Source organism: Myiozetetes cayanensis, unplaced genomic scaffold, assembly GCF_022539395.1.
Source record: "Myiozetetes cayanensis isolate MyiCay16 unplaced genomic scaffold, myiCay2020 scf2-11, whole genome shotgun sequence".
Taxonomy (NCBI): Eukaryota; Metazoa; Chordata; class Aves; order Passeriformes; family Tyrannidae; genus Myiozetetes; species Myiozetetes cayanensis.
In genome coordinates this window covers 29,739,890-29,758,791 of record NW_026087411.1, presented here as the reverse complement: position 1 = coordinate 29,758,791, position 18,902 = coordinate 29,739,890, and the positions used below count along the sequence as shown (strand labels likewise).

The 18,902-nt window shown below is 40.9% G+C and overlaps 1 protein-coding gene across 1 annotated transcript in view; it reads right to left on the bottom strand.

Annotated features, from left to right (window-relative positions):
• The window catches only part of KCNK5 (potassium two pore domain channel subfamily K member 5), a 35,258-nt gene extending 20,150 nt beyond the window's left edge, over positions 1-15,108 (bottom strand). Inside the window, exon 1 of the mRNA XM_050316156.1 lies at positions 14,733-15,108. Within this exon, the coding sequence (XP_050172113.1) occupies positions 14,733-14,918 (186 nt within the window). The 5' untranslated portion in view covers positions 14,919-15,108. The remainder of the gene's footprint in view (positions 1-14,732) is intronic.
• Positions 15,109-18,902: the final 3,794 nt, after the last annotated feature.

Below are 18,902 nucleotides of genomic sequence, written 5' to 3'. Positions count from 1 at the left end.
GGGTTGTTTCTACTTAGACAAACAGTGTCTTAGTATTGCATTAATGTGCAAGTGCAAGACTACCTGCTCTATCAGCACTAATAACTAGCACCACCACGTTTTCATTCCCTCCAAGGTGAACACAAGCTTCACAAAACGTATTGATATGCTTGAGTTTTACATGGAAAGATACAGATGAGTAATAAATCTAATCAAGAAAGCTTTCCTGAGGACATGATGCTTCTCAAGATGCAAGGGTACTTTTTTTTTTAATGTACTTGGCATGGAGAACAAAGGCTGAGAGCTTTAAAGTTAATAGTAGATATCCTGGGAATAATTCCCATTGACAAAACTAGCAGATTATCTCCTGTGGGACAAACAAATGGGTGGGGATCAAACTTAACCCTCCTAGCTTCCCAACTTCTGCAATATCTGAAAATTAATAGAAAAAAACAGTAGTTCCAGGAAAAGGTTACAGGAAATTCTTGCTGTTGATTTAACAATAAAGTGCCTGCCCATAGAAGAGAACCATCTGACTTAGTTCAACTACATCTTTTGATGAGAGCAGACTAGCAAAATACAGTTTAAAAGTTATCTAGACTTCAGTCTATGCTACGAACAGAATCCCTCCTTCAATTAGTCTGAAATAAGAGGAGAGTTCCAAAACTTCTGCATCTTGAAATTGGACCTCATTGCCCTTGATAGCAATGTAGGTTTTGTCATCGATTTTATTTAGGGAAGAAAGATAAGCAATTTATACTGCAAAAATAAATTAAGAGTGAGAGAAGACAGCACTGCTCTCTTTTGCACTATATCAGAAACTATAACGCAAGATCACAAATAAAAGTCATTTAAACTAAAACCCAGTTTGGTATAAGAATAAAAAAACATTTAAAAAAAAAAGTATGAGTGAAATTAAGATGCAAATTAAATCAGGTTCTCAACTACGCAGTAATTGTTAGTCAAAGCATTCAGCATGGTAGTGTATATGGAACCTTCCTGCCTAAACCAAGATCCAGATTAACAGTGATTGGTTTAGCTAACATAAATACTTCTGCAACATGGTGTTAAGAGTAAGATTTTGGATCTGAAACCCTTGTTATTATTATTATGCAGTGCGGAGCATATATTTGTCCTACAGTAAAATCCTCTTAGTAAGAGAGAAGGAGATGTAGTGAGAAAGGGTAAACACTTTCACCATTTTCTGTGGCTCCATTTAAAGACATGCAGGAGCTCTTCCTCAAGAATGAACATGATGCAGAGCATGCGAGAGATAAATGGCAAAGAATAAAACAGATTACTTGGAAAGAAACAATTCTACTGATAAATAGAACACCAACACTTTTGCAGCACCAGCTTGATTTATATTTCTTCCTGACAGACTTCTAACAAGTTTAGAAAGGTCTTTAAGTAGGGTTTGAGCAACACAGGATACATCTAATTTCCTTTACTCAGTATATGAGTGGTTCTACAAAGTGGATACATTTCCCTACTGACTTTGTGAAGCCTTATCTTAAGGCTTCATTTAAAAGAAGTACAAGTCAAGATTAGTGATTTTGTAATGGTAAGTTGCACTCCTTACTTGTACCAAGTGCTATTCTACTGAAGGTTTACAGATGGGTGTTATGTCTACAGCTACAGACATAACATAATAGCTATGGAAACAGAACCCTAATCTGAGCAACCTGATGTAGTGGCAGGTGTCCCTGTCCATGGCAGGAGGGTTGGAACTAGATGATCTTTGAGGTCCCTTCCAACCCAAACCACTCGTTCTTTTGTTTTGTAAAAAGCAAAGCAAGAGTTACATTTATCTTTACAGCTTTCCATCATAATAAGCCTTTATTTTACAAAACAGTGTTTTAAAAATAGGCAGTTTAAGACATTTTCAGTCAAAACACACATATGTGTTTTCTCAAAACTCCTCACATTGTGTACATGTGTGTTTGTGGAAACCTGCTGTACTCTGCCCAGACGTGATTTGGATAATGCTTATTGATTTCATGGTCTGCAATGAGTTCTGTGTTTTGCATTTTTCTCCATCCTCATGGAAACTCCCTACCACTTTCCCAAACTACCTTGCCTGAAAGGAATGCCCCAAGTTTGAAGCTTCATTTTTCACACAGTAAATTCAAGAAAAAAAAATCACAGAAGGATGGTCAGCCCAAAGAGGGTTGCAAGCACATACCCCTTCTTCTTCACTGAGGCAAGTTGAGGCCAAGCCAGCATTGCTCGTGTGACTTGACAGAAAAACTGAGTAGTCAGGTCTTTGGAAATACTTGTTGCTCTTTCTATACCATGAAATCAAGCACGCAATCAAGCCCTTAAAAAGTGAACTTAAAGCCACTGTTTGATCAGAAACTGAGCAGTTAGTTGAAGCTGCTATATGATGAATTTTGAGGGGTTTTGGCAAATTGAACCATTACAATTGAATGATTAAAGTTTTCCCTCTTTACCAACCCTTGCTATCCTGCTGCTAACCCACTCTTTAACATAACAACTAGCTAACAGCATGCTTGATTAATGACCTTCAAGACCAGATCTGTAAAAAAGAAGAGTAGGGCTAAACTATTGTGATGAGAGAATTAATTAATTCTGCAATAACACCCAACGTTTTGGGATAGCTTCTATTTTAGAATGAAACACAAAGCCAAGTGAGACTTAGGTGGTAAGAGTCTATTAAAAAAAATAATTTGAACAATCTAAACTCTAATTCTATTCTGCAGAACAAATAGGTGTTACTGTTTCCTCTGGAAAAAAAGTTCTAATCTGTAGGGAAATTAACCTCTTGGAGGCATGTCAATATTTTTACAGCATGCACTGTTTAAGACTTGCTTGTGTATAATGTATAGCATGGACAGGTAATTTTCCTATAAGTCATAATTCATAGGACAAACAATGTGAGGGATATTAATGGAAAGAGATCAACAAGGTTATTTCCTTTTTGTAGCTTTCTGCAGAGTTAAATAATAAGTGAAACTCATAATTCAGCAAATAAGTTAACTTTGTCATTGCAGAATTGAATGCTGAAGCTTACCTACTAATGATACTTGCAGATCCTCTACTTAAATGAACTAATGCTGCTTAAATAGAAAGGAGAAATAAAGTTATGTGCAATGGATGTAAATACCAACCGTTTTGAAGAGGCATCTGGCTTTTTGACAGATCATGACTACAGAATTTAACAGTTGATATAGATTTTTCCCCTATTAATTTCAGGACTAGATTCCAGTTTTATGAACTAGTTAATAAACTATTTTGATGAAAAGCATATTCAGCATTCCCTTGCTCTTCTGATTAATACAATAATAGAACTGTTTCCTTTTCACTTTCCCAAGTTCCACATAGACATGTTTTGAAGACAAATTAACTAAAGGTTACTGCTGCATGAGAACTGCAGCTGTTCTGCAGATGCTGCGTCCCAACTTTTCGTTAGCCTCTAATTATTCTCATTCAGAAATAATACCTATTAGACTATTTCATAGCTTTCACTCATGCAGCTTAAATTTCAGGGCTTAGAACACATTTTGTCTTGGATGAGGAAAAAGTATTTCAACAACTTTTATGTTGCATCAGCTGAAATTAAGGCATTGGAATAATCTATAATAGCAGAGTAGGCTTACTTCCTATCTGAATACATACACGGTGACTAATGTAGCCAACTCCCCTTTCAAAGGGCTTTAGAAAATGCTGTTGCCCCCATTTCAGAGATAAGAAAGTGGAAGCAGAAGAGTCAAGAGTTTAATCAAGCCCTCACACCAGCTGGTGACCTGTGTTAGGCAGGGTTAGAACCAGACAGTGTTTGCATGAGACTCTTGCAACAGAGGTGGTACTGATTGCATAAGCAGATGGTAACCCATGCAGCAGACTGAGTTTCCAAAATAATATATTTCAGTTTAGTTGCAGTTGATTTAAGCAGATATAAATGAAACCAAAACAATCCTACTGTCAATAAAAACAGTTTATTGAGATTAATTTACTAGATGGAGAGGGGTTGGAGAGAAAAGTGTTGCTACTACACAAGAGAAGCAGATGAGGAAGTTGAGTCTAAAATGAAGTTTCCCCTGCTCCCGCCGTGCTTTCAGTGTACAAGAATAGTTAATTAGGACAAGTCAAAACACATGTGATCCAAACTTGACAGCTTTGCTTACAGAAGCCCAAATAAGCTTTTCAACTCAGTGAATGAATTGCACCATAAAGTAACATTGAATTAAGAAGCATACTACACTCTCTCTCATTTAGTCATGCATTAAAATAAACTTCAGATTAAGAAATTTACAGAAAGTCATTGTTTTAGAACAATCTAAAAACTGTTTCTTAGGCACTAGGAAATGTTGCAGACTTGGTTTCACAAGCATTTTTGTATTTCACTCCTGGATTTCAATATGACTTCAAAGGTCTTGCTTCTCTGAAGACAAGCTAGAAGCTGCTGCAAAGTGTGCTAGTAAATCACACACCTCATTTCCTATTTAACAACCTATCTTAAGTTAAAAAAAAAAAAAATCTTATTTGTCTCAACAGCATCAAATCAAAAAAATGAAAGTAATCAGACTTAGGTGGAGCAGGGTACTACTTGTAACAACATTTTAGTCAAGTAGACTTTTGAACTACAGAACAGGATCAAGAAAAAGACACACTGTTGGCTATTAACTCTTTAGAAAGTACCTTTATTAACTCACATTGTTAAGCCAAACAAACAACAAGGTTTCCAGGATCAACCAAAAACTTTACATAACCTCAACCACACTGGTCTCTCTCCCTGTATCGTTCCATCAGGCAGCATTAGGAGTAGGCAGGGCAAGGCAGGCTTCCAATGTCAACATGTACAGGATGCTTTGTATGAAAAGCAAGGTGATGGGTTTATGTTAAGAGGCATTACAAGAGGGAAAAATCTGCCACAGAAACGCTATTTGCTTTGAGATTTCTGTTCCTATGTATTCAGCTTTATCCAGGGCTTAACCTGAAACAAAATGTTTTTATGTTACTTACTATAAATCTCTTCAACACCAGATTAGCTCGACTGATGTTTGAGGAGGACTGGGGAAAGAGTGGAGGCTGCTCTGAACAAATGTTTTCACACACAGAGAAACAGTTCCTTCAGGTTAGAAAGAAGTGCGATCAGTAGCTAAGATAAGCGCTAGGAAACTGTCTGATCTACACACTCTCAGACCTGTAATAGTACAGATCGCCTAGTCTATCTTCTTTCTTCTTCTGGGTGAGTGAATTAGGGCAATAGCATTACTTTGCTGCTAAGAACCAGCTATGAATTAGAGTATTTCTTAAACACAGTTGTGTCAGCATACAAACCCCATTTCTGCAGGAGTAGAACAATATTAAAAACCACGCACACAACCACGTGCACTGGAACACAAGGTTGTACTATTTTAATACATTCAGCACTATACTACTAAGTACACAGAAAGGGCTTTCTTCCCAAGAGAGCTTCCAACCAATAACCAACAGGCAGCAGAGCAGAGACTCCTTCAATAATTCTTCAATAGTCTTTTCCATCCCATACCACATTTAGTTCCTGATCAAAACCCAGTAGTAAACAAGTAATTGTGTATATCCTGCAGAAAGAGTTTTGAATAAGTCAAAAAGTAAGCTTAGTCAACTGAAAAAGCTTTCAACTTTAAGACCATGAGCACTTCCAGATTCATGAAATTTCCCATACAGTCTCCTCTGAACACCAGTTTGAGACAAGCTGAAGGCAAAGAAGTGCAGTGTACAGTGTGGCAGGTAATTACCAAATTCTTGCCCTGTCACTTCTCTTCATACGTCCCATCCCTGAGGACGTATGAAAGTCAAACCACTTTGTCATCTTCTTGCTACTGCATTAAAGGGAAGAGGGATCAGCTGGCAGAAGCACTACAGTTGCTGCCTTCTGTTTGTTACACTTCTCCTTCCTAGCCTGGATTTCCTGCAACTGACTTTTCTGGCTGTTCAGCAGGCATCTATTACCTTCTCAGAAGCTGAGACAGAGGAAGCACTTGCACATTTCTAAGTAGAGAACCCTCAATCTTAAAAAGCTGCTCAGCATACAAGATGCTAAGGGAGTCATCAAAACCACAGGAAAGCTGCAGTTAGGTCAAGTAAGCGGGATGGTTTTCCTAAGGTGCACAGAATTGAGCTGAAAGCACCTAGTCAATTGTCTAGTGTGAAACTACTTTATTGCAGTATTTCTCCACTAGGAAACAAGAAGCAGCCATCTACGAGGATGTCTGTCCAAATAACCAACTGTCTAATGGCAGCAGAGCCGAACAAGCATTATTAAAACACATGAAAATAAATCCAACGTACTCTCAAAGTGGGACCTATATTTTGCTTCCATTTAAGACAAAGACATCTATGCTCATTTCAATAATCAAGTTGAGAGCTTTGGGACCTTGCAGACTGTGTAGCAGCTTCATGAAAAGCACAGTTATCTTACAGTCACACTCCAGTTAAGACACTACCTGAAAATCTAGCATTACTGTAACAAATTTAGAAACACAATAAAGCTGACTATTAGGTTTACTGCTACAACAGCATCAACTTCAAAGTTTTTCACTCTTCCTCTCCCTTTCCTGCCTTCCACCCCAAAAGCTGTAAAAAAGAAAAAAAATTAAGAAACATGAAAATATTATTTTAAAAGGGCAAATTAGTAGTGACACAGGTGAAAAGCTTTCAGACTGCACCAATACAAATAAAAAAGAGTAAAGCATAAACTCCAATGCCCTTAAAAAAACCTTTGTGCCAACAAGGCAAGTGGTGATTAAGGAACTGCCCTCTGTCATTCTGCAGTCACCTACACATCACCTAGACAGGTCAGAAGGTTGAAATTCTAACTTAAGTGGCAAGTTATCACAGGTAAACTATGTAACCTGATTTTAACATATTTGCATTACAGTCTGAAGCTGGTTAACAACAAGTGAAACAGCTGAACATGTGGTAGGTTGAGGATTCCAGCCAGACTAAGGGTATGACACAGGAAGCCAAGGGAGAAGTTGGTATGACCAGTAAGCTTGGTTAGACCCCTTCTCTTTATACAGTTGCTTGGCTCCAAACACCTCTCCTGTTTCTTTGTTGTCTGGAGGAGACTCACCAACCTTACTCCCCTCATGGGTGAGAACTAAAATTCTTAAGCTGCTGTTTCTCTAGCAAGGGACCACACATGATTCTTCAAAGCTTTTTTACTCCTTTGGAGTGGGTTGGGGGTAGCAAAGAGAAGCAGCAATATGAGCATTTGGAGGTCACACAGAGAAGTCATCACTGATTAATGTGCTATGTTACCCAAGCCACCAAAAATACTGTAATCATATCTGTGCTTTCCACCTCAGAACCTTCACAACTCTTTCTGGAATTATCTTCAAGTTCCATCAGCTATCACTCACTCACTGCCAGTTTTAACCATCTTATGATTTTCTTTGCAGTCCAAACAAATGTTAACTGTCATCTTTGTTGTTAAGAAGGACCAGAGTTCAGAGACCTGTGATAGGTGCAACTGGGACATTTTGGCACCTGTTGCAACCTCAAAGAGGCACACAGGTCTGGGTTTTGTTTCTCGGCAGTTGGAACCTGCTTACACAATATCTGCAAGATGCCGGCACAGAACAAAGTCAATTTCATATTTACCAGTTTGCTCAATCACAATCCGTGTCTACCTTTTCATTAAGGCAGAAACATTGCTACAGATCAGCCACTCTGTAGGATTACTGATCACACAACAGGGGTTGAAAAATAGACCCATCGTAAAAAACACTACAGATGCACGTATGGTTAGAAAATTGATTTCAGATTCAATAGAGGCTACAGAGGCTATCATGCACAAACTGTTATTAATTTCCTACTCCCTTTTTATTACTCACATTTCTTTCTGTTAAGAAAACAGTGTATGAAGTTTGATTTTAAAACATTTCAAAAGCTATTTTGCACCTAAGAGTGCCTGTGATTCACTTGAGTTCACACAACACAATGCAGGGGGAAAAAAAAAAAAAGAGAAATAACTTCCTTGCTGATTTGACTGTACGTAGAGTTACTAGGGCAAGGCATGCCTAGGAGGGATCTCTTCTGCCTACAATTCAAATGTTGGTAAGCACATAACTAACAGAGTAAAGTCTAAGAACTCTTATATAAAGGCATGATAAAATAACATGGGCATACACAGGAAACAACCAACCAGCCTGAAGTTCCCTGGTGCTTTAAAGAAAAGATCTAGTAATGCTAGAACAAGAAATGCTGATGAGGGACCTCAACCAGAACAAAGACAGGAAATAAAAGAAGACAAAGTTACGCCCTCAAGCCTAAACCATCCCTTCAGTAGGTAGAGCTAGTAAAAATGCAGAGTGCATCTTGCATGCTAAATTTTAAAGGTTCAATCTGCCTTTAAGTGTGGCTCTCCTAAGGATGTCTGCAGCAGCATAGATGCTTCAGGTGTGACCACAGTGGCCTTTTAATTTAACTAAAGAATGCAATTCTTCAGGCTGTCCTGTTACCACATTCTGTTACATACTACAGAGCAGACTGAGCAAAACTTAAAGACATACTCCATGAAGAAATTTAACTACATGTTCAGCGGTCACACGGGAGCCAGGACAAAATAAAACCCCTGCAAATCACAGGCACTATGATCAACAGGTCTATAGCACCAAAGTGCAAAAGCATTCTCCTTTGCTCCCCAGCTGATCGGATTATTGACTGCCACTTGTCCTCAGCTTGCTTCTGGTTGTCTGTTACTGTGTTGACATCTACTTGCAGTACCAGCAAGGAATACAACTGTTCTGAAAGTCAGCAGCATTGAAAGAAAAGCAAAACAATTAATTATGTTTAATTCGTTTTAATAGCAAAACCAACAATTTGTTTGAAAAAAGGAAATCTTTACGAAGTCATCATTACACTGTACCTTCACTGGCTACAGAAGGTATCTTGCAATAACCATATATACAGTATGAACCAAAGCAGAGGTTCCAAGATATTTTAGGACAACAGGCTCTTGGTAACTTGCAAATCCACTTGCATGCCATGGTCTCAAGAGCAGAGCCTGCCAAAAAACACACCTAGTAGCAGAAGGTAACACAAACATTCAGTTCTAAGGTAACAGAAGGACAACATACTAGAAACACTCAAGAATTAAGTCCGTAACAGGAAAAAGGAAAAGCACCATAGCAGGAAAATTATAACTTCTGATCGATTACTATTGCTCCATCGGTAGACAGAGTTGCAGTGCATGCGCTATCAGCTTTGTTTAACTATGTTCTAAGAAAGTTCAAACAATTTAATGGTTAAACAGGGAAAAAGGGAAAAAAAAGAAAACACAACAGAAAAGCATGCCTGCTTACATGTGATTTTATGTGTAGAAACTCACAGAGCAAAGCTGTGGGGTAATGGAGTTGGACATAAGGAGGAATTTCTTCACAGAAAGGGTTGTTAAGCATTGAAAAGGACTGCCCAGGGAGGTGGTGGTGTCATCATCCCTGAAGGCGTTCAAGAAATGACTGCATGTGGCACTTAGTGTCATGGTCTAGTTGACATGGTATTTGGTCAAAGGCTGGACTCGATCTCAAAAGTCTTTTCCAGCCTAATTTACTCTGGGATTCTGTGCTGCCTGTCCTCAGTTCTCTTCTCCTACTGCTGCAGTGGCAATATCCATAACTCATACTCTGGGACAACTTAGTCAGCTGTGGACAGTGGTCCTACCTTTTAATATCAGTTCATCCCTGCTGACCTTAGAGGATGCATAATTCAAGACATAAATTTGACAAATCTAGCAATAGCTGTTTTCAGGCATAAGCTTTAACTTACACTGTCAAGTTTTTATATGAGAGCTATTAGATGTAGTTATTAACAATTTTGCTGCTAAAGATATTTCATTAGCAGTCACTTGTCCTTGTCTGATAGATGCTCAGCTTTACTTTGTTAAGCCTATGAAAATGGCTTAGTCTTTTGAAAGGGGGAAGTCAACTGGCATTCCAGCTAATGAATTCAGACCCCTATTTATCTACCCCACAATCAAGACCTTCCATGGAAGGGATCAGGAAGTTAAGAGATCAAACCAACAAATTCAAGTAAGTCTAGAGGAAGAGAGAGATTACGAAAAATATGCCCTTATAAACTTTAGGTTGAAAAAACCCCACTATACAAAATGTAAGCAAAAGCCCTCATCTCTATTAAATTTTGAACTAACAAAGAGCATTTAAAACCTAGTTCAAGTTTTTAAGAAAACTACAGTTTGCAAACACTCTCAAGAATACTGCACATAGATTTAAACCTTGAGGTAGAAACTTGAAAGTAAAGCAAGATGGGAAACAATGCTCAGAATCAGAGAATATTTTAGATTTTCATAATCAAACAGACAAATTCCAAGAATATACAAATCTAGAAGCAATTTTCAGCATACTCAAATGCAAACCAAAATCCTGTAAATGTACCTGTAGGTACTTGTGAATGGAGAGGACATTTTGGTTTTAAAAAACAGGGGGGGGGAACTATTATTAATCCACTTAATTGTTATTTCCTTTAGCATGAACCATGTGCCATGTATATCCCAACAGCAGCTATCCTTAAAAGTCTTCCAAATGTTTGTTCACAGCACTGGCCTTTAGGTCTAAACATTTAGATTTCTAAAGTTGTCTTTCAGGCCTGTTTAGAGTCATGTATGCTTTTCAAATAAAGACCTCAACTATTTCTTCTCATACTCAGTATGTTTGTCTGTTTCCCCTGAAGAGAGCCAGCAGTTTCTCTTTTCATTTTATTGCTGTTTTGAAAGTAACCATTTTCACTCATCTTCAAATTCTTCCCTTTCTTTTCACCAGCCTTCATGTTTATCAGTGGCAAGCATTTAATTTTTTGATGACCATAGCAGGCCAGTAAAAGATTTCCTAGTAAATAAGACGTGGCCCAGGGTTGGCAAACCTTTGCTCATGTGAATATGGACATGAGGGTCGAGAGGGCACCTCCTTGCATGAATAGCTCCTTTATCATTAAGCTGATGTTTCACAATCAGGATGGAGCAATAAAGAGTAAAAGTAAGGAGCTGGAGAAGAGGGAAATGACTGAATCACCTTACATTTGCTTTGGTCTTCAAAACTTATTCCTACAGCAGGGTAAGCAAAGGTGTCTTCACTGTGGATCTCTGCTTTGTACCCCCCTTCCTAAAGAGCCCCAGGACTCAGGGCCACTGAAACAAGCGGCAATGACAAGCCATAGAATTTTATCAACAGACAAAGGTATTACAGTACTTTTAAGATTCTACAATGACAATATAGTGCCATGACATCAATATGAAAAATGTTAATTTTTGCAGATATTCCACAGAGTTATGAGACATTTCTTTTCCAAAGCAATTGTACCTAGTGAGGAGAGATTACACAGTTCCTTGTGTCAATACAAAGTTGTGTTTGAGGGTCTTTGGAAGCTTAAATAAACTGCCATGTGAAACATCTCAGCCACATTTTCATTTGATCAATCACCTTTACCCAGAAGAACATGGGCAGGCAGCAACCAGCCTATACACTGCCCAGAGTGAGTCACCTTTAAAATCAGGGTCTATGTAGCATTGCTCCAAGATTGTTTAAGTACTTTCTTTACCTCTTATAGTTATGGTAAGTAATATGGTACTCACAACAATCAAAAGCAAATGGATTCTTCACACAAGAGACTTCTAAAAGCTGTTTTTAAACTAGTTTATTTTAAGGCATTTCTTGGGATTGGGGAAAAAGGCTTTCTTTTTAGCATATCCTACAATACTCTGCTTGTAGATTTCTGAAAGTGTGTTAAATACATTTCAGTAAACATTTATTGTAGTGTATTTCTACTGCAATACACTGTGAATTTTTTATTACAGAATACAAACTTTAGACAGTATTTCACTGTATACAACTCACTTTGTAGTCACTTGAACTGTTGGTATAGAGATACCAGTCCGTATGTTAAGTGCGAATCTGTGCTGATGATCTACTTGCCTTTTTAAGTGCTTCAGATTAATACTACAGATCTAGTTTTGTAGTCATTCCACACAGAGTTTCCATTGCACTTACAGCTAAAATTAGTGTCAAAGGAACACGCGAGCTAACCTGGGTGGGGAACAAGGGCAGCAGAGAGACCGGTCTCTGAATAAGTCAGTCCTTGTCACCTTCCAGGCTGCTCCTGGAAACAAAATTGGTATTGTTAGTTCAACTTGAACATTCCTTGGCATCCTTGCATTTTACTAACAACCATTTAAAATTCTAAAAAAAATTATGATAGTTATTGAAGAAATTTATCCAGTGTGTTTTAAATGGGGATATTAAAAAGAACATCGGTGAAATAACAGCAAAGCTCAATGTCGCTCTGTAGAGTGACATGAGTGTCAGTAGAAACCAAAAGCAGAGTGAAAGAAAAGGCTCCAAGATGAAGCCATTTGTTAAAAAAACAAAACAAAACAACAAAAACCCTCACAACAAACAAACAAACAAAACCACAACAGCATAGAAATTAGTTAACCATGCAAAACCCCAAGAACAAGTTGAAGGAATTCATGGAAGAGGCTAGAGGAAGAGGCTCCAAGGGAACAAGACAAAAGTGGGCACAGGGGGCATTAAGTGCCCATTTTCAAATCAGCAACATTCTGGATTTATCACAAGAGAATAAATTTGAAGGTTTAATATGGGAATGATCAAGATTTGTGAAAGAGAACAGATGTTAGTAATGTTTTAAAGATTCAGCAGAACCCAACAGAAGCAATTCTGATAGTGAGAAAGGACCAAGACAATTTCTGATATGCTTTACAACTTACTCAGGACAGAATCCTGATGCCCTTACATGATTTCTCCCATCACAGTTAGCTTCATCTAGGTTAGATTTCCCCATGCCATTTTTCTGTCAGAAATGCCACTCCACCACTTCCCATCACTTCTCAAATAGAAGTTGAATAAGAACAGGAGCAAAACTACAACTCTGAAAGAAAGCAGGCATTAAAGTTTCCAGTAACCATTAAGAGCGAAATAAAGGCAAAGTAAGACTTACATTTTAGCTAAATTGAGGTTAGGACAACAACAGAATATCTACGAGGGATCATCAGACCAGCACGAGTGGACATGGAAAGTAGGATATGATTGGAAGTAGTACAGAGGCAAAACTCAAACCACATGAATATGAGACCATCACTAGGAGCTAACACATACTGAAGAGGAAAGGCTCTCAACATTTTTTCATTGTCATCCTGTATTTTAAGAAATTTTTCTGCCACTTCAGAATTAATTGTGATAGGGATCATGGAGGGGGGGAGGGGGGAAAAGAGTACTAATGATTCGCTCATAACATGAATTTCATCCTAAATTGAGGCAGAACATAGATTTTGCATTATGTCTGCAGCAAGTTAAGCATGCCAGCCTTCATGCACATCCAATCCAAATGAAGTTTTTCTCCTGAGGACTTTAAAACAGGTTTGAGGTATAACCTAGAGTAAGATTTCATTAAGATTCCAGAACAGCAAAAGCATACTCAAAACGCATAGCACATCTTTAATTTTCCAACATCCCTTAATAGTTTCAAGCCTCCATCCACCTGTTCTACTTTATACCACAAATACACACTTAACAGGGTCCTAAGATGGTAACAATAAGGACACTACCACCAGAAAGCTCTGCTATCTGAAACAGACAGAAGGCAGCCACCAACTGAAGAAAGAGAACTTAAACCACAAACTTTTAGGATCAGGAGCCCATACTCTTCTAAGCCAACACTGTATCGATTACACCAAGAGAACTAATGAGCCACTTTTCAATTCTTTTGTACTTTAGCATTTTAACGGACTTTTAATGAATTTCAAAATAAAATAATATACTTTTTTAAAAACAATCCAAAACACAATGAACAGAAGATTTACTCGTATAAACATTTCTGAAATAAAGTCCCAAATGATTCATTCTCACCAGTAGAGCCCCACATATCCGGGTATAGCCTGCTTTTCGTGGTTCGCCATTGCTTGCCACCACTTTTTAACAGATACCACATCCATAAAAAGGCACTAACCAAGTTTATACTGCTCTCGGAATTTATACATGTTATCGATTATAATTAGTTTTGAAGAGACATTCTGCCAGGTGAGCGAGGCAGGACGATTATCAGCTCCTTACGGTTTAGAAAGAAGTGAGTTTCCTGAAGTATAACAGCGCAAGAGTTGCGAGCATCCCTCCATGCGAACCCTGCACCCTTTCCCCCAGTTACCCCGACTGACCTCCGAGACCCCCAGGCACCTCTTCAGCATTTAAGTAAGGGAAGGGGGGAAAAAAAAAAAAAGAGGAGAAGAAAATCAGACCAAACATAAGAGGATCGAGACACTTGGCTTCACTTTCCCTTCCCCGCAACACACCATTCATTGAGGCAGAAGGAACCACCCCGGGTGCTACAACAAGAGCCGCATTCACGGGCGCGGGTTGGGCTGGCGGGAGCGCGCTCCGGGCGGGCACCCCGGGCCGGCCAGCCGGCACCGAAACCAGCCCTGTGCTCCTTCAGCACTCGGGGGCACAGGGAAGGAAACGCGGACCCATTTACTGGCTCTATCATTAAAAAAGTTAGGAACGATTAAGAGGTTTTCCTACGCTCCCGCTCGAGGGACAGTTTTTCGGCACCGTGCTTTGTGAAGGCACAGACGCGGTCGGGCTCTGCCGGGAGCCGGCTGGTTTCCCTGCCCGCCCGCGGGCGCGGGATTTTCCGCTCCGGGGCGCCCGGCAGCACCTGCTGCTGCTGCCGCCCGGCACCCCCGGCCCCGGCCCCCGCCCCGGCGGCACCCACTGTACCTGCAGGATCTTGTCCAGCCCCTCCTGGCCCAAGCAAGGGAACTGCTTGAGTAGCTCCGTCTTCTGCCGCTTGTAGTCGTCGGCAGCCGAGCGCCAGTGGGGCTCCTCCAGCACCTCAAAGATCGCGGCCCCAATGGACAGGTAGAAGATGATGGCCGAGGTCAGCAAAGGGCCCCTATCCACCATGGTGCCGGCGGGAGGGACAGAGGGCGGGCGGGCGGAGCGCGGCGAGCGGGCGGGCCGGGGCGGCTGCCCCGCGCTGCGGCCGTGGGTGCCCGAGGCAGCCCTGTCCTTCCCCTGACAGCTCTGCCTGCCCGCGCTGTCCGCCGTGCCTCCTCTCCCGGCTTCTGCCGCGTTCCCTTAGTCTTCCACACTCCCCTCCCACTCTCTTCTCCTCTCTCCTCCCTCCTCCGCTTCGCTCCGCTCCACTCCCCTCAGCTGTCTCCTTCCCCCCGTTCTCTCCCCTCCCTCCCTCCCTCAGCAGCGATTTGAATCTGGTGCTCTCCCGCTTCCTCTCCCCTCCCGCCCGCGCATGCGGGGCCGCCGCCGGGGGAAAGGCCGGCGGGGCGCCCCGGGCGCTCCCGGAGCCGGCCCGTGGCGAGGGACGGGCGGTCCCCGCGGAGCGGGAGAGCGGCGGTGGGGTACGGCCAGCGCCCGCCCTCCAGGGGCCACCCAGGGGAAGGGGAGCGGGGCTGCGACCTCCCCTCTTCCCGCCTTGCCCGCACGACCGCCGGGAGCCCGTGTGGGGGCCGAGAGGGGAGCCAGGTCCCGGCCATGTGCTCCTAGAGCATGGCTGGTCCCTGCGCCCGGAGCCCTGCGTTGCCGACCGTGTTTTCCCTTAAGTCAGGGGAAAAAGGGGTAGCGTCGCTCAGTTTTATTTTGCTTTTTCCCTCGTGCCGGCAGGTTCAGCGTAATTTCTCGTTTTCGACGCCGGCAGGCTGTGAAACGAGGGCTGCGGCTTTCCTGGGTGCACGGAAACGTGGGGGGAAAGGTGAGCAGGAGTTCTGAGAAGAGGTCTGTCGGCAGATTTCACCCCTTCCCTGAGACGTCGTCCGGATGTGTGCATTACAGATCCTTCAGAGCAGACACTGCATCTCCCTTTCTTCGTGCATTTTATACCTTTAATAAAAGTTCCTGTGTGTGCTCTCTGTGTGTTTGGGAGTGAGGGAGAGGTACTGGGTAGTGATTTTCCATGCGACGCTCAAAATCCTTTCCAGGCTGAAGCTCTCTTGAAGCTCACCCTGTCTGAAGCAGCCCACGCTGCTCCATGTTCACACTTCATGGCAGGAGGAAGGGAACCCGACTGCTTTAAATTAATAGGGCTGGAAATGGCGTTAAATGGGGCAGGGAGAGTACATAGCAGTGTGTTATGCACCCTGGCAAAGCGCTTCTGGTGCGGACGCAGTTCATCTTACACGGATCATCTTACAAGTGCGGGTAACTTATTTTCTTCCTTTTCCAGCCCCCTCAGCAGGAAGTAAACACTCAAGAAATAGAGTCATTCATATCGATTGCATCAACTCTAAGGATTTTGGGATATACAGGTACATCAGTTGGAGTAAACAAACCAAAAAGGCCAGCTGAAATTTCTCCTGCAGACATAGTTGAAGCGGGAGGAGGTGAAATGGAGGAGAATGGAAAGGGGAAAGGAAACAAGTAGAAAATATTCAACAGAGTATGAGTAAATGAAAAGGAGAGCACATACAAGGGAGAGGAACATGCCTTGATTAGAAGGTGTACAGAGACAGCTCTCTAAAACTTTGAATCACGCCCGATAGATGCTCGTGTCAGAATGCCCACAAGAAACTACATGGCCCTTAAGCAGTCCTTCATGCTAATGTGTATAGTGCTCAGTGAAAATACATCTGCAAGAGGTTCCTGACAGCCTAAAAGCAAGACTGAAGAAACCACAAAATCCACAAGCATGTTAAGTGATCGGTCTTTGCATGGGATTCCCCGGTTTTTTGAAAGCAGAGAAAAGGATTGCCAAACTGCAGTAGTTTAAAAAAAGTCATTTATATGTGCTAGAGGAAATAGCAAGAAGAAAGCACCATAATAAACATTTTAAAAATAATGAGTGTCATAAGGAAACTACACTCACCTTGTTTTATTAAGGTAAAAATGGGCGGATGCTTCATGAAGTTGTAAGTTTCCTTTGAATTCAAAGGAAAAGAAGAATCTCATGATGCACAATTACCCCATGAAAATTATTCCCAGGTGTTATCACTTGGCCCAAGACCTTTGCAAAATTTGAAAAGCCACTGGCCACATAAATCAATAATGTGAGCATCTATCATTGCTTCACTCACTAATTTAAAAGTAAAGTTCAAAATCCTAAGGTGTATAAATACTTATGGCAAGTGACTGAAAGTGTTGAAGAACTCTTTCAATAGGCAAACTATGATACAATTTTCCTTTTTGTGCTCTTGCACCTTCTTCTGAGTCACCTGCAAATGGTTAGGTTATTCCAACAGCGGCATCAGTAGCCTGACACGTTAGAGCAACACTACACTTGCGTGTTCCTGACCCTGAACATCTGTGCTTCGTAAGGGGAAGGTATTTGATTAAATTTTGAAACTGTACTCTTCACCATCTGTCTTTAAGTCTCTAAAGGCCCATTTATACATTGAAACAGTATCTTAAAGGTACAAGGAATGACACGAATGACCCTGAACCCACTGCACTTATAGAGCACAGACAAGCAAAACCACTTTCAGACATTTTTTAGAAAGTTTGTTTGCAATTTTGATTCAACGTTTCTACTTTCCACTCTAAACTCCCAATCACTGATTGCATAATTAGTGCTCTCAGTTAACTGAGTCAGTGTTTAAAAACAAACCTGTAAATCACATACCATTTTTCCCTGTGTTGAAATGCTATTGCACTTGTTAGACTGTCTCCTTGTGTTTCTCTGAGTTTCAAAGAGGTGAACCTGGTAAGGAACTACGTCCAGAAGAATAATTCCCTAAGGAATCATACTCAACTACTTCTACAAGTAGAAGGGATCCACTGAGTATCAGTAAACTTCTAGCATTTAGATATTTCACTTTGATTCTGTTGTCTTTTCCAGAACAAAGGTATAATTTCGTGCTGCTGGCCAAGGGAGTGCGGCACGAAGAAATGTTTTCTGCAGCTGGCCTCTCTTTGTACCTCCTGATCCAAAATGCTTCTCCTGACCTCATAACAGATCCCATATCCTTTTATTCATGGCCCTTTTCTCCTCTTTGTTTCCCTTGGATTAAACACTACCCCTATTGTTAACCCACAGCACCTGCCACATAGGCCCCGCAGCTTTTCATGCTAGGCTAAGTTAATGAAAAGGCTGGGGTTATTCACTCACACAGGCTTTTAAATCCCATTAAAAATGAAGGGAGAACCAGCAGATAGCACTGTGGTGAGCAACACCACAAGTATCAATCATTTGTATTATTTGCATAGGTCGTTATTTCAGGCTGTCCAGTCCAAAAGGAAATCTCTTTCATCCAAGATGTATGTCTAAGACATATTTGCTGTACAGATGTTTCCTAGAACAGCCTGAAATGAATGAATAAATGTCAGAATATGTTTCAGATGGAGCAACTAAAAGACATTATTTGGGCAAAGCAAACCTGTCATATAGTGGCAAAGACTGCATGTTGTACTGAGTACGAACTATGAGCCTCTCTTCAAGCCTCTGCCATTTTTCACTTAGAAGTCTGGTTTTGCTTGGTTGATGACTCTTTTCAGTGCCTGTCAACTCTGCATTTTTCACTTTTCTGAATCTGTTGAAATCTGGACACCTCAATATTGCCTTCAAGTGTTATACATCTAGGCATGGAAGGTTGAACTAAGTTGAGGGGTATACTATCGTGACTGCCTTAAGCAGTTTGGCTTCTTTCATGCAGTCCAGTGCACACAGATAGGGTAAGGCTGGTCTTCAGATGATGCAGAATTTTATATGAGACATTTGTAGAAAGTTAAAAAATTCTCCATGGGATTGTTCATATCTTTTGGCTTAAGTATTTACACAAAACAATTTTATGCTCTGAGTGTAGAGTAACACATAGTAAATCATAATGAAAAATAATAAAAACCTTTACCAAAACAACCTGCATACCACTGCAACAGACTTCTTCATTCATAGACAGATAATGAGTGAACAAACACCACATGACAGATGTTAGTCATGTT